The 15867-nt window shown below is 37.4% G+C and overlaps 1 protein-coding gene across 1 annotated transcript in view; it reads left to right on the forward strand.

The window, feature by feature from the left end:
• The window catches only part of TDRD15 (tudor domain containing 15), a 19441-nt gene that overhangs the window by 2654 nt on the left and 920 nt on the right, over window positions 1–15867 (forward strand). The window contains 11 exon segments of the mRNA XM_007463761.1: window positions 33–457; window positions 460–1554; window positions 1556–1622; window positions 1625–2188; window positions 2191–2273; window positions 2275–2496; window positions 2498–2705; window positions 2708–2907; window positions 2909–3045; window positions 3047–3171; window positions 3377–3580. Coding sequence (XP_007463823.1) covers window positions 33–457; window positions 460–1554; window positions 1556–1622; window positions 1625–2188; window positions 2191–2273; window positions 2275–2496; window positions 2498–2705; window positions 2708–2907; window positions 2909–3045; window positions 3047–3171; window positions 3377–3580 — 3330 coding nt within the window.

Below are 15867 nucleotides of genomic sequence, written 5' to 3' on the forward strand. Positions count from 1 at the left end.
AAAAAAAAAAAAAAAAAAAAAAAAAAAAGAATTTGATGTGGTACTTGTTGATTATGGTTACCAGGAAAGAGTTTTAATTAAAGATTTTTCTGCTTTTAAACCATGTTTCCTTGTTTTAGAAGGTCAGGCCTTCAGATGTAGTCTTAACCATTTAGTTGAACCCATTAGTTGTAAAGTATTCAATTGGACGAGAGAAGCATGCAGAGACCTTGGGAATTTTATTTCTTCATTTAGAGGGTTATTGACTTGTGTCACCTATGACTTAGTTCTTATATATCCAAACTGTTTATGTAATTTGGTGGATTTACAATCTCCATTTGCTAGTGCCAGAGAATTTCTTAATAATCATGGCTCTGCACAGTAGAGTACAGTATCAAAGCCATTTCCATCTTCAGTTAGTCTTTACAGTTATTCTTCCTTCAATATAAAAATTGGAAGTGAGGAAGAAATATATATATGTCTCACATATATAGTCCCAAAAAGTTTTATTGCCAACTTAGTAGAAATAATAAAGACCTAGAGATGATAGAAACAAAAATCATAGAGATTAGTAACCTCAGTCAGTGCCGCAAATCTGATTTTAGTAAAATGAGATTGTGTATATCTAGGTATGTAGAGGATGGTCTCCCTTATAGAGCTTTAGCGATGCCGACAGGTTCATTATCTGACTTCCTGGTATATTTTGTGGACTTTGGAAATAAGCAATTAGTAGAAGAAAGTATGTTGAGGGATGTTTCAGATGAGTTTTCAGAGTTGCTGTTTACACCTATGCAAGCTATTAAATGTTTTTTGTCAGATCTTAGAGATGTAGATATTCCAGCAGAAATCAATAGCTGGTTTGAAGATAATTTTTTGGGAAAACCATTAAGGGCAATAATACTGTCCAAGGAGCCAGATGGCCAGCTTGGTGTAGACTTATATGATGGATATCAACATATAAATCAGAAAATTAAAATGTTGATTCATGCTTATGGAGAAAAACATTGTGACCAAGCACAATGTGTGGAAAAGCGTCCTAAAACAAATAAGAAACTTGCTGTTTCCTTGAAAGGCAAAGTAGAAAACAATTATCACCATAGTACAGTAAGTAAAACTAGTCTAATAACATATTCTGAAAGCAAAATAGATTAGTTAATGAATCCCAAAAGTATATATGTCAGGCTTTTGAAACCATCAGTTTGTTATAAAGTTGAACTTGTGTCAAAAAACAAGGTGAAGAAGTCTTTGAATGATGGATTTAAAAATAAAGGTGTAAAAATTGCCCCTGGGTCTGCACATATTCTTGATGAAAGTGATGTGGACCAGAAATCAGTAAGGGTTGTATTACAGTCTTTTATCAGAGAATTAAATCAGGCAGCCTCACAAAACACATATAATCATGCTAGACCACAGATTAAAGACCTTCCTCAACCCAAAATTTACTTGAATGCCAAAGTTAAAGAATATGTTTCTAATATAAGTAATCCAGGAAGTTTCCATATTCAGCTTGCCGAGACTGAAAATGTAATCATGAGCCTAGCGGATGCTCTAAATGCAAGAAGAGCCAATATAGTGAAAGAGAAAATCAGTCAAACCTGTGGTGGGAGATCTTGTAGTTGCAGAGTACTCTGGTGACAATGCCATTTTAAGAAAATTTTACCAGGAAATTCTTTTAAAGTGGAATTTATTGACTATGGTAACATTGCAGTAGTAAACACATCAAAAATTTATGAAATTAAGAAGGAATTCTTAACTATTCCTCAGCTAGGAGTTCATTCTTTCCTTAGTGGAGTAAAGTGGAATGAGCCTGATGAAATATGGTACAGCAAATCTGTGGATTATTTTGCTTCAAGAGTAAGTAATAAAACAGTTTCTTGTGAAGTTTTGAAAAAGCATGAACAGAAATGGGAAGTAAATATAATTTGTGATGAAAAATGTGTCATTAATGAACTACTGAAATGGATAGCATGTTCAAAACTACAGAAAACAGTATTGCAAATGCCTAAGGTTGTCTCTCAAAAGGTGAGCCCTATTGGTAAAGAAATGAAGGAAGGACTATCAAATGAGTATGAAGGTTCTATGATCCTTCAACCATCCTACCAACAACTGGTTAATATTCCTTTTGAAGAGTTAAAACCTGGACAACTTGAAAAGGCTGAAATACTTTATGTTGCAAAACGTGGGATATTTTCTGTGAAGTTATCTAAAAATAGATTTTATCAGATTTAACAGTATTAATTACTAAAGGAGTAAAAAAACCCTCTTTTTTATCAATGGAAAATATTGAAAAAGGCTTAATTAGAATGCTTGGTAAAATCTAAAACAACTTTGAAGTGGTATCGATCAAAAGTAGAAAAAAAGTGTGTTGATGAGAAAGTGCTTGTTTTTATAGTAGATCATGGTAGGTATGAAATAGTGCCCTTATGTAATACCAAGGTGTTTACTAATGAAATCAGAAATATTCCAAGACAAGCTGTGCCTTGTAAATGGGTTTGGTTTGAAAATTTTAGGAACATTGCCATTTGAGTCCATTGTGTGCTTAGTTGCTCATTTGGAAATAAACATCCTTTTTCTGAAATATTTAGACTCTGCCTGGGAAGTAGAAATTTTGATAGATGGCCTGTTACTTTTGGAATATTTAAATTTAAATACAGTTCATGTTGAAGAAAACAAATTTAGATCTTCAGAAGTTATTTTCAACGTTGAATCTAAGACTCCTGTATCACATATACAGTAAGATCATTTGCTTGGTCAGAACTCCAAAATGGTGGGCAATATTCTGGTATTGCCACTGCTGTTTCTGATCCATCAGACTTCTGTGTTCAGTTAGAAGATTTCTTTGACGTAATGAAATCTCTTCTTATGTTGCTTTTTGATCTACCAGAAGACTTAGAAACAGTGCCTCAAGAGCACGTAATTCCAGGTTCTAAGTTGTTTGTTCAAATATGAATTGGAAGATCAGTGGAATAGGGTAGAAATTTCTTAAGTCTGTGATCAGTCTTTACTTCTTGTATTGATTGACTATGGATTTTCTGTTTACATACTTTATTCAGATATAAAAAATCTTAGTTGTTCCTGAGGAACTTCTGAATTTGCCGAGGCTAAGTTATCCTTGCATCTTATATGGTATCTTACCTGCTAAAGGGAAGTGTTGGAATGAAGAAGCCAAAATTTTTTTTTTTTTTTTTTGCGGTATGCGGGCCTCTCACTGTTGTGGCCTCTCCCGTTGCGGAGCACAGGCTCCGGATGCGCAGGCTCAGCGGCCATGGCTCACGGGCCCAGCCGCTCCGCGGCATGTGGGATCTTCCCAGACCGGGGCACAAACCCGTGTCCCCTGCATCGGCAGGCGGACTCTCAACCACTGCGCCACCAGGGAAGCCCCAAAATTTTTTTTAAGATTTCCTGAGTAAACCAGGCTTAGTTTTCCAGTTTAGGAAATACAGTTTTGAAACAAAACTGAAGGTAGTAGATATCATTCATGAGAAAAATACTTTGGCAGATATGTTAGTTGACTCTGGTCTTGCAATTTATTCTAAAGATTCAGATCATCTCAGTGCAGTTACTGCTACCGGATCTACTAAAATCCAATATAAATCAAAGAGTAAGCCTGTTTGCCAATTGTTAGATCAAAGTTATTACAAAAGAGAAAGTATGAATTGTATGCACTGAGAAGCAAAAGCTGAAAAGGCAGAAGACTATAAAGAGGAAAGATGTCTGTAAGAACCTCTTAAAGAAAAGCCATATTAGTAAAAGATTACATTCTAGAAATTTAAGGAAGGTTGAATTCTGAGGAAGAAGGTTGGTAGCGGAAAACATAATCCCCGAAGTACCACTGCATTTGATACATGTGCAGCAGCTTCGTTTTGGGAACTACCTAATGGTTTGAATGATAACACCAATTGCATTGAAAACATTTCTGAAAAACTACCAAGTAGAGTACAGGAAAATAATACAATGGACTTAAGAACAGCAGAAAAAGCATTGCATGTTAATAAAAAAATTAGAACATTTGAAAGGTAAGTAGCCATTTAAAAAGATTTTCTGTAGCTTTTGTAGATTTTTGATTGTTTAAAAGTTTGTTATTTACTAAAATTATTCAAGTTGAAAATATCCTGCAAGATTTTACTAAAATATTTGCATAAATAGATAACTAGAAGTGATCACTTGAATTATAAGATGATGCTTTGCTATTTTTACCTTTTTTGAATGGTGACCTTTGAGAATGTAATGAAAGTAGAGGGTTTGAACCACATATGCGTGCACACATGCATGACATTTTACACATTTCAGGGGTTTCACAAAACTCCTGAAGGTCCGTAGATTCCAGGTTGATTTTGCTACTATTAGAGAACTTCCTGGGCTCATTTTGAAGAATCAGTTTTCTGTTATGTTTCTTATCAGATTAAATATATCTTCAGGTTTTTTGAGTGTGATTCTCAGCACAATGATAATGCAGTTAAACTTACAGAATAAGCTGACTCCCGCATATTTCATCTGAAAATTTTTAGACATCAAATTGATTCTAAAATACTGTTAAAATTTTAATATTTTACATGCTAGAGTATTGTCGATTTGGCTTATGCACATTGTATTTCATTTTCTGTGTGGACTAGTTAGTGAGGATTTTTTGTAGGCTATAAAGAATGTTCTCTGCTTAATGAATGTTTGTTCTGCCTGTAAATTGGTATATTATTCCATATTATAACTAGTATCGTAGCCGGTTACATTCTGTGAATGAATGGAGGGGTCTTGTTTTTATTGATGTATTTTAGAAAGAGGATTTCATTTGAATTCATATTAGATGTTTTATAGTGAATTGATCAATGCTTTAAAATTGGCCCTTTTTTCTTATTTTTGAATCACTCTTTTATCATAGTAGCAGTTGTGGTAGAGTGCTTATTTACTGTGTTCCAGGTACTGTGGTGATTTATGTGTATTAGCTCATTTAAAGCTTACCGCAATTCTATGAAGTAGGTTGATATTAAGGTTTAAAATGGAGTCTAATAACTAGTATCCTACTTCTTTGCCTGAATTCAAAACCACTTTACAGAGAGACAAGGAGAAAGACAATTGATGAGCAACATACCACATTTATTAAAAAAAAAACATTGATGAATGTGGCTTATATCCATGGGCAAATGGGTTTACCAATATTGAATCAATAAACTAGAGTTACCCACATAGGCACAGAGGAGTGTTTCTCCATATGGGGGCTTACCCATGTAAACCTTACAGCTTGAGGTAGTTATCTCTATAAAAGGAGAGAGGGAGGAGGAAGAGAGTAATCCAACATAGATCTTTCTCACCGTAAATGGACCAGTCAGATTGCCTCTACTCCTTGTGTATAATGGAGGAAAGAGACCAGAGAATTGTTATGCTAGGAGTGTGCCTCAATCATGAATACTTCCACATGGAAGGAAGATCAGGAATGGGAAGAAGTACCCCTCTCCCCCGAAGTTATTATCACTATTTTATGGATAAGGCTCAGGGAAATTAAGTAAATTTCCCGTGCATATAAAGCTGGTAAGTAAGGAACTGAAAATTTAAACTCAGGTTTCTCCAACTCCAAGTCTACTTTTATTCATTATTTATACTTAAAAAAATAGTTTATTTGAGGAAGAGTTTTTCTATAAAACTCTTGATGATCAATCCATACATTTTGGCACTTAGATATCTTTTATTGTTCCTTTACCTGTGTATGTTTCTGCCTTCTTTGTTTTTCCTAGCAAATTCTTTAAGATCCCACTTTTGGTCCCCATTTCTATCTCACTTCCTGCATTCCATAACACACGGTGAATCAGAAAGTGAATTAAAGTGTGAAAGTAGCAGTTATAAAAGGAGTCAGGGAATCAAACAAATTATACTTCTTAAAAAATTTGAGGTCCCATTTAATGAAAAATCATAACTTCAGTGAGACAAATAAAAAAATATGGTTTTATGGACTAAGAATAGACTGATAAGTTTGCTATAATTTTAGTTTTAAAACAAAACAAAATAAGAAAACAACATACACTGATTTATTTGTCTTGAGTACCATCCGAGCTCCTTCCACCTGTATTACTTGTCCAAGGGCAGTAGTAACCACTGCTGTTTGCTGCTGTTGTTGCCAGCGGGCTCTCTGAGTCTAGAGGAAAATGGTTCTAGTAGTTCTTGTTTGAAGATAATAAATATTGTACTTGAGAAACTCTCTTGCCTATTAAAAATGTTACCAGAGGGGCTCTAACAGCAGTGGTTTTCAACCTAGGCTTTGCATTGGCATTAAGAAAGGATGTTTTTTAAAACTCTGATGCCTGGGTCTCACTTTTAGAGATTGTTTTAATTGGTCAGGCTATGGCCTTGCCATTAGGATTTTAAAGCTCCCCAGGTGATTCTAGTATAGAGCCAAGGTTGAGAACCACTATTCTAGAAAGTATTATGGATAACTTCCTGAATTGTGAGTGAAAATAGTAGTTCTGGATTTTATGTGTGAAAACTTTTAGAATCTGTCCTTTTCTGTATTTGGAATCCAGACTATACATAATGAGTCACAGTAATCCTCTGCTAAACTTAATTCAGAGTAAAAGACGTTGTGTTAGAAATGGCCTAGCAGCATTATTTTAGGTATAGAAGTTGCTGCCTCTTATATTTAGAAAATTGGCTTAAATTTTTCATAGATTCAGCCTACTGTAACATATCAGTATTTAAACATTCAAGGTAATTTTTAACATCTTTATTGGAGTATAATTGCTTTTACAGTGGTGTGTTTCTGCATTATACCAAAGTGAATCAGCTATACATATACATATATCCCCATATCTCCTTCCTCTTGGGTCTCCCTCCCATCCTCCCTATCCCACCCCTCTAGGTGGTCACAAAGCACCGAGCTGATCTCCCTGTGCTATGCGGCTGCTTCCCACTAGCTATCTATTTTACATTTGGTAGTGTATGTATGTCCATGCCACTCTCTCACTTTGTCCCAGCTTCCCCTTCCCCGTCCTCAAGTCCATTCTCTACATCGGCGTCTTTATTCCTGTCCTGCCCCTAGGTTCACCAGAACCTTTTTTTTTTTTTGATTCCGTTTATATGTGTTAGCGTACGGTATTTGTTTTTTCTCCTTCTGACTTCACTATGTACGACAGACTCTAGGTCCATCCACCTCACTACAAATAACTCAATTTCATTTATTTTTATGGCTGAGTAATATTCCATTGTATAGATGTGCCACATCTTCTTTATCCATTCATCTGTCGATGGACACTTAGGTTGCTTCCATGTCCTGGCTATTGTAAATAGAGCTTCAGTGAACGTTTTGGTACATGATTCTTTTTGAATTATGGTTTTCTCAGGGTATATGCCCAGTAGTGGGATTGCTGGGTCATATGGTAGTTCTACTTTTAGTTTTTCAAGGAACCTCCATACTGTTCTCCATAGTGACTGTATCAATTTACATTCCCACCAACAGTGCAAGAGGGTTCCATTTTCTCCACACCCTTTCCAGCATTTATTGTTTGTAGATTTTTTGATGATGGCCGTTCTGACTGGTGTGAAGTGATATCTCATTGTAGTTTTGAATTGCATTTCTCTAATGATTAATGATGTTGAGCATCCTTTCATGTGTTTGTTGGAAATCTATATCTTCTTTGGAGAAATGTCTGTCTAGGTCTTCTGCCCATTTTCGGATTGGGTTGTTTGTTTTTTTGATATTGAGCTGCATGAGCTGCTTGTAAATTTTGGAGATTAATCCTCTATCAGTTGCTTCACTTGCAAATATTTTCTCCCATTCTGAGGGTTGTCTTTTCATCTTGATTATGGTTTCCTTTGCTGTGCAAAAGCTTTTAAGTTTCATTAGGTCCCATTTGTTTACTTTTGTTTTTACTTCCATTTCTCTAGGAGGTGGGTCAAAAAGGATCTTGCTGTGATTTATGTCATAGAGTGTTCTGCCTGTGTTTTCCTCTAAGAGTTTGATAGTGTCTGGCCTTACATTTAGATCTTTAATCCATTTTGAGTTTATTTTTGTGTATGGTGTTAGGGAGTGTTCTAATTTCATTCTTTTACATGTAGCTGTCCAGTCTGTGTTTGATTTGATTTGCTTTTCTAGCTTCATGAGATGGAAACTTAGATTATTTTATTTTATTTATGTTTGGTTGTGTTCGGTCTTCATTGCTGTGTGTGGGCTTTCTCTACTTGCAGCGAGCAGGGGCCATGCTTCGTTGCCGTGCGCGGGCTTCTCATCTCAGTGGCTTTTCTTGTTGTGGAGCATGGGCTGTAGGTATGCGGGCTTCAGTAGTTGTGGCTCGCAGGCTCAGTAGTTGTGGCACATGGGCTTAGTTGCTCCACAGCATGTGGGATCTTCCTGGACCAGGGCTCGAACCTGTGTCCCCTGCATTAGCAGGCGGATTCTTAACCACTGCACTACCAGGGAGGTACACTTAGATTATGTTAAAGCTCTTTTTATAGTATTAATCGTTTCCATAACAAACTTGTTTTTAAGCATTCTTCAGCTGCAGCCTGTAAATTTTGAAGTGTTTTCATTTTTGAAGTTATTTTCTAATATCTTTTAATTTATGTTAATTTGGCTCTAATAACAGTGAATTTTTTAGTTTTTGTCTTTCTTTGATTTTCATATTTTTCAATTTTAAAAAACAGGCATGTTTTCATATCATATATCCTTTTCAGGGGTGCAATTCAGTGATTTTTTTTTGGTAATTTAAAAATTGTGGATTATCATCATAAATAATTTATATAACAGTTTTATCATCCAGTATCATTCCTGCTGCACACTTATTGTTAATCCCTGTATTTCATTGTGTGAATATTACTAAGTTTTGTCTCTTTCTAAGTTTCAACTGTTATGATTAATGCTGCTAAAAAGATATGTATGCAAGCATTTATGTGAATATATATGTTCATTTCTCTTGGATATATACCTGAGTAGAATTATTGGATCCTATGGTAAATTCATGTTTAACATTTAAAGAGTCACTGAACTGTTTTCCAAAGTGACTACCATTTTTACATTTCTCCTGGTCATGTGTGTGTACCTGGTTTTTTGTATCCTTGTCAATATTTATTTACTACTTGTCATTTTTATTCTTGCTACATTAGTGTATGTGAAATGTTACTTTCTGGTTTTAATTTGCTTTTCACTAATGACTAATGATATTGGGCATTTTGTCATGTGGTTATTAGTCATTTTGTATATCGTTTTTGAATAAATATGTCTAAATTTTTTCACCATTAAAATATTTTTGTCTTGTTGAGTAACGAGTTCTTTATATATTCTGGTTACAAGGCCCATATCCTTTATATGGTTTACAAATATTTTTCCCCATTCTGTAGGTTATTTTTTCACTTTCTTGATTGATGCACTTTTGAAGCATAAGTGTTTTTAATTTTGGTAGAGTTCAGTGTACCTGTTTTTCTATTGTCACTTTTGCTTTCAGTGTCATATATAACAAATCATTGTCTAATCCAAGATGGTGAAGATTTACATGGGTCTTTCTGAGAGTTATAATTTTAGCTTTTATATTTAGATCTTTGATCTAATTTGAGTTAATTTTATATATGGTGTGAGGTGGGGTCTAACTTCACTCTTTTGCAGGTGGATATCCAGTTTTTACAACATTATTTATTTAAAAAAAAAAAAGACTACTCTGAGACTTCCCTGATGGTCCAGTGGTTAAGACTTCGCCTTCCAATGCAGGGGGCGTGGGTTCGATCCCTGGTCAGGGAAATAAGTTCCCACATGCCTCACGGACAAAAAAACAGAAGCAGTATTGTAACAAATTCAATAAAGACTTTAAAAATGGTCCACATCAAAAAAAAAAATCTTTAAAAACAAAGACTATTCTTTGTCCACTGAGTTGTCATGGAACCTTTGTCAGAATCAATTGACCAAAAATGTAAGGATTTATTTGTAGACTCTTTATTCCATTGATATATATGACTAGTCTCATGCCAGTACCTCACTGCTTTGATTATTATAGCTTTGGAGTATTTTTTTTTTTTTTTTTTGTGGTACGCGGGCCTCTCACTGCTGTGGCCTCTCCCGTTGCGGAGCACAGGCTCCGGACGCGCAGGCTCAGTGGCCATGGCTCACGGGCCCAGCTGCTCCGCGGCATGTGGGATCTTCCCGGACTGGGGCACGAACCCGTGTCCCCTGCATCGGCAGGCGGACTCTCAAACACTGCACCACCAGGGAAGCCCATCTTTGGAGTATTTTTGAAATCAGAAAGATAAGTCTTTTTTGGCTCCTTTGGCTCCATTACATTTCCATATGAATTTGAGGATCATATGGTAAATTTCCACAGAACAGCCAGCTAGAACTTTTATAGCAGTTGGTTGAATCTGTAAATTTATTTGGAGAGAGTTGCTATCTTAACAGTATTGAGTCTTCCAATTTGTGAACAGGGAATATTTCTTCATTTGTTATTTAATTTCCCTCAACAGTGTTTGTAATTTTTAGTGCACAAGTCTTGAACTTCTTTTATTTCTAAATATTTTCTTCTTTTGATCCTAAAGTTTTTATTTCATTTTTCCAGTTCATTTTTATCTATAGGAATACAGTTGATTTTTAATTAAGATCTTGTGTCTGGTGACCTTTCTGTATTTGTTCATTGGTTCTAATTTGTACATGTGTTTATGGGTGCATTTGTGTGTTCCTTTGGATTTTCTGCATACAGGATAGTGTCATTTGCAAATAAATTAAAAATTTAATCTTCCCTTTCCAGTTTTGATGCTTGTCTTTATTTTTCTCATCAGATTACAGTAGGTAGAACTTTCCGTATATTGTTGAAAAGAAGTTGTGAGAGCAGGCATCCATGCTTTGTAGTCTATATTAGAGGAAAGGCTTTCTGTATTTTCACCATTATGTATGATATTTTTCATAGGTGTCTTAACTTTTAATCAGGTTGAGAAAGTCCTTTCTGTTCTGAGTTTATTGAGAGTTTTATCATGAATAGATGCCTGATTTAACTGATTATTTTCTCTTGCTTATTGATCACCTTTTCCTGCTGTAATTTTTTAAATAATTTATTTTTGGCTGCATTGGGTCTTTGTTGCTGTTCACAGGCTTTCTTTAGTTGAGGCGAGCGGGGGCTACTCTTTGTTGTAGTACACAGGCTTCTCATTGCGGTGGCTTCTCTTGTTGCCAGGCACGAGCTCTAGGCATGCAGGCTTCAGTAGTTGTGGCTCGCGGGCTGTAGAGCACAGCAGGCTCAGTAGTTGTGGCACATGGGCTTAGTTGCTCCGCGGCACGTGGGATCTTCCTGGACCAGGGCTCGAACCCGTGTACTCTGCATTGGCAGGCGGATTCTTAACCACTGCGCCACCAGGGAAGTCCTCTTGCTTTAATTTTTAAAATTACATTGTGGATGATGTGGATGTATATTGTAGTAGCTTTGGGGTTATGTTGTTTTTTTCTTAAGAGTTTTTTATTTCATGTTAACATTTTATTTTAACCGGTACAAACACCATGTTTAACAGAAGACTGTCCAAAATAAACATGCAGTATGAACTCATACAGACTGAAACCACAGCTTCAGAAGTTGTGCCAGCTGTTGTTTTTGTCAGACGATGGCAGTACACTGTTAAAATTCCCAAGACTAAACCATTAGTGTTTCAAGCCTCCTGAATGAGATTACATTGGATCATCTAAATCAGTGGGAACTACACTGCCAAGTTAGTGATCTCAAACAGTATTCAAGTAATTACACGTATATGAACTAGACTCCAAAAAGGAAGAAAACAGTTTCTTTCACAACCTTAATGTGGTTGTTTTAAATATCATAGGAAGATGATCACTGATTTGAAGTGTCAAATGGCATAATAAGAAACAAATTTCTCAAGAATATTCAACTTGGGACCATTGATGATAAGTGGCCTAAAAGAGTTACATTCTTCTAGAAATACAAAATAAGATTTGTCCAGAAATGTTTGAAACACTTCTTCACATAAGATGTAAAGGTTCAAATTCTGTAGATTCCAGTATTATCAGTCTATTGAACAAATAGGGAGAGCAACCGTACTAAGAATATTTGAATTGATAGATTATGAGTTACTCTCTACTTCCACCAAGCAAGTTTTTGTTCTGGTAGGTACATAAGTTGCTAATGGATCACTTGGATCCTATCAAGATTTAGTTTAAGGACAGATCTAATTCAATTTTGTTTTTCCTCTTTATTCCTGGTCCCCAATTCTGTGGCATAAGCTTTCTTGGGTCTCAACTGCTGAATGCCCAGGTTGTTTTACAGGGTGCTTATACTCTAGTTTGGCCTGAATTGCAAAATCTTTTAAGCACTCTGTTGCCTCCAGAATTTCTTCTCAATTTCAATCTCTTAACACAACCACACCAACTAGAGTCTTGCCCTATAAATATGCATCTTAGGATTTGGCTAAGGACCCTGGGAATTACCATGCAAGCCAATGGGGTTCACTCTTTATGACCCTCACTATGGCATCCAAATTCCAGCTACCACACGGCACCTTGAACTTTGATTTCTGCATCCTTAATGCAGCGAAATTACTCTTCTGTGCTTGGCCTACATTTCTTGAACTGTGGTCCATGTAATTTTCCTAGGGAGAGAACTTGGATGAATGTAGGGATTCTTTCATGTGTGTTCCCTTTCTCATGGATTACAACTCTTCATGGGTGCTTGCAAACAGTTTTATATATTCTCTCTAGGTTTTGTGTCCATTGTCTCTAATAGGGTAAGTCTAATTCCAAGTACTCTCACAGCCAAGACTGGAATTCCCTTGTTTTTCATTTTAGCATTGGACAGCTCAGTTTTCTGTATTTATATGTTTGGTAGGTTGGTTACGTTTCCTGATCTCGGAGAACTAGTCTGATGTAGCAGATGTGCTACGGGACCCAGCAGCATGTTCCCCTCTGGTCAGCAGAGCCATATGCTCTAAGAGTGCCCCTGTGTGTGCTGCATGGGCCCTTCTGTTGTGGCAGGGCCAACTACTGTGGGCACAGTGGTAGGTGGTGGTGTCCCCTGGCCCAGTGGGCTGCAAGGCTGTGTATCAGGTGGCTGTAGGCCTGCTGGAGGATGGGGTAGGTTTCCTGTGTGGTTGGCTATGTGGCCCAAGGGGGCTTGGGGCTAGTGCTGGTCCACAGGAGGGTAGTTCATGATGCTACACTGTCTGTGTGGCCTGGGGCAGCTTGGGGCTAGAGCAGGCCTTAATCCTTGCAGGGCTTTCTGTGTTGACTGGAGTTTGGGGGCTGGTGCCTGCCTGTCGGTGCCTGGGGCTGGCTCCTGAAGTAGCTGGCTATGGGACCTGTGGGAGCTCAGGTTTTGTGCTAGCCTGCTGGTGGGCAGGTAAGCCACCAACACTTCTAGGCTAGAGGGAGGATCCAAAATGGTGCTTGCTAGCACCAGTGTCCTCGTGGTAGAACAAGGTCTCCAAATGGCTGCTGCCAGCATCTGTGTCCCCAGGGGCAGTACCCTGTTGCCTCCTATCTCTCTGGGAGACTCCAAGATTAGCAAGTGGGTCCTTTCAGATCACTGCCAATGTGCTGGGATACAGAGCATGTGAGATTTTGCATGTGACCTTTAAGCATCAAGTCTCTGTTTCCTATAGCTCTCTGGCTGTCCAAACAAAAACCCTGCTGGTTTTCAAAGCCAGGTGTTCTGGGACCTCATTTTCCCTGTGCAGTACCTTTAGGCTGGGGAGCCTGATGTAGAGCTCAGATACCTCACTCCTCAAGGAGGCGATCTCTGTGATTGTAATATTCCTCTTGTTTGTGGGTTGCTGATGTGGGGGTATGGGTCCTCACTATACCATGTCTCCACTCCTCCTACCTGTGTCATTGACTTTCTATCTATATGTCTTTTGTTGTTGAAAATATTCTCTGCTAGTCTTCAGGTTGATATCATAGATGGTTGCTCCTGGATGTAGTTGTAATTTTGGTGTGTCTGTGGGAGGAGGTGACTTCAGTGTTCTTCTACTCTGCCATCTAAGCTACCTCTCCTCAAGAAATCCCTATCATTGTTTTTTTAAAATATTTATTTTATTTTATTCATATTTTTGGCTGCGTCGGGTCTTAGTTGCGGCATGCAGGATCTTTTCGTTGTGGCATGCAGGTTTTCTCTCTAGTGGTGGCGCGGGCTCCAGGGCGCATAGGCTCTGTAGTTGTGGCACACAGGGTCCAGAGCACGTGGGCTCATTAGTTTGTGGCACACGGGCTCTCTCGTTGAGGCGTGAGCTCAGCAGTTGTGGTGCGCGGGCTTAGGTGCCCTGTGCCACGTGTGATCTTAGTTCCCCGACCAGGGATTGAACCTGTGCTCCCTGCATTGGAAGGCGGATTCTTTACCACTGGACCACCAGGGAAATCCCCCCATTATTCTTAATGATTATAGTGAGCCCAGAATAAAGGCAGCACATTTCACTTTAGTTCCTGGCATGCTGTTAAGTCACTACAGAGCCTTTGCTCCAGTGTATTAAGTCAGTTGTGAAGAGAATGTTCTTTGGATGTTCCTTGGGGACTAGGGAATCAGTGAACACATGATTGTTATATCCCCATGGCTTTGGATTTCTTTTATATCAGCGGTTTTCAAACTTTTACATATATCATATCTCCTGGAGGATTTGTTAAAACAGATTTCTGGGTCCCACTGCCAGAGTTTCTGATTTAGTAGCTCTGGAGGAGGCCTGAGAATTTTAATTGTAAGCAGTCCCCAGGTAATGCTGGTGCTGCTGGTCTGGGGGCCACTATTTGAGAAGCATTGTTCTATATTATACAAATAGAATTTTGGACATCTCATTTTCAATGTAGGACACCATTGAGTCCACATTTTACTCAACCTATTGAGCAAGCTGTTAGAAGCACTCTCAAGCTACTTGACCTAATACATTGCAGCAATTACACAGGCTGAGATAATTGAATGTGTTCAAAAGACTCTTGTATACTCATAAAATACTTCAATAAAGGTTAAAAATACAGTATGGTAGGAAAAAGAAAGTAAAGGTACACATATGAAAGGCTTTTTTCTTTTCTCTGTCAGCCAGGACGCGCTTCATGCTTAGATTGTGTATACATCGGAATACATGATGGTTCACAAGATCCCTTTGACATAGGAGACCTACCTACTCATCTGAGAAAGGATCTTTCATCTCCCTGTGGTTATTTTTTATAGATCTATGTTTTGTTTCAGTGATGCAAAAATGTTAAGTTTTATTTTGCCCTTTGCACTGTTGGTTTTGTTCTGAGATTTTCGTCAAATATCTTTTTTTTTTTTTTTGTCCACTCATGTTGATTAATGAAGGGACTTAAAACAAGAGTGGAACTTCTCCATTCAAGGGCTGAGGGATGATCTGACAGGAGCAAAGCATTTTGTTATGTTGGTTTCTCTTTGGTCTGTTTTCCCTGCTAACAATCCTCTCATCTACTGCTTGGTGGATATATGCCAGGCTGTCAATCTGGGAGCTAAATTAGGAAACAGGTCGATGGATTCCATGTACAGAATTTCATTTTGTCTCCAAATTTTGAGCACAGTATGTTACCCATGCCTTCTGTTGCGCTTGGCATTACCAAATTAGGAGCCTCTCTTTTTTCTGGTATAATTTCTCTAGAGCAGTGGATTGGAAACTTTTGTTCTCAAGCTCCCTTTATAATCTTAAAAACTATTGCAGATCCCAAAGAGCTTTTGTTTATGTGGATTATATCTATCAAAATATACTATGTTAAAAAGAAATTGAAGATTTAAAATATTCATTATAAAATAATCTAATTATATTTTAATTTTATATTGTAATTTTAAGACTAACATAATTCTATGAAAATACTTCTGAAACAAAATAGAAGAATTGGCATTCTTTTAAATTTTTGTAAATTTAATGCCTGCCTTTGTGGAGGATAGCTGGGTTTCCCTATTTGCTTCTGCATTCAGTCTGTTTCTATATCACACG

The sequence above is a fragment of the Lipotes vexillifer genome, unplaced genomic scaffold (assembly GCF_000442215.2).
Source record: "Lipotes vexillifer unplaced genomic scaffold, Lipotes_vexillifer_v1.1 scaffold571, whole genome shotgun sequence".
Lineage (NCBI taxonomy): Eukaryota > Metazoa > Chordata > Mammalia > Artiodactyla > Lipotidae > Lipotes > Lipotes vexillifer.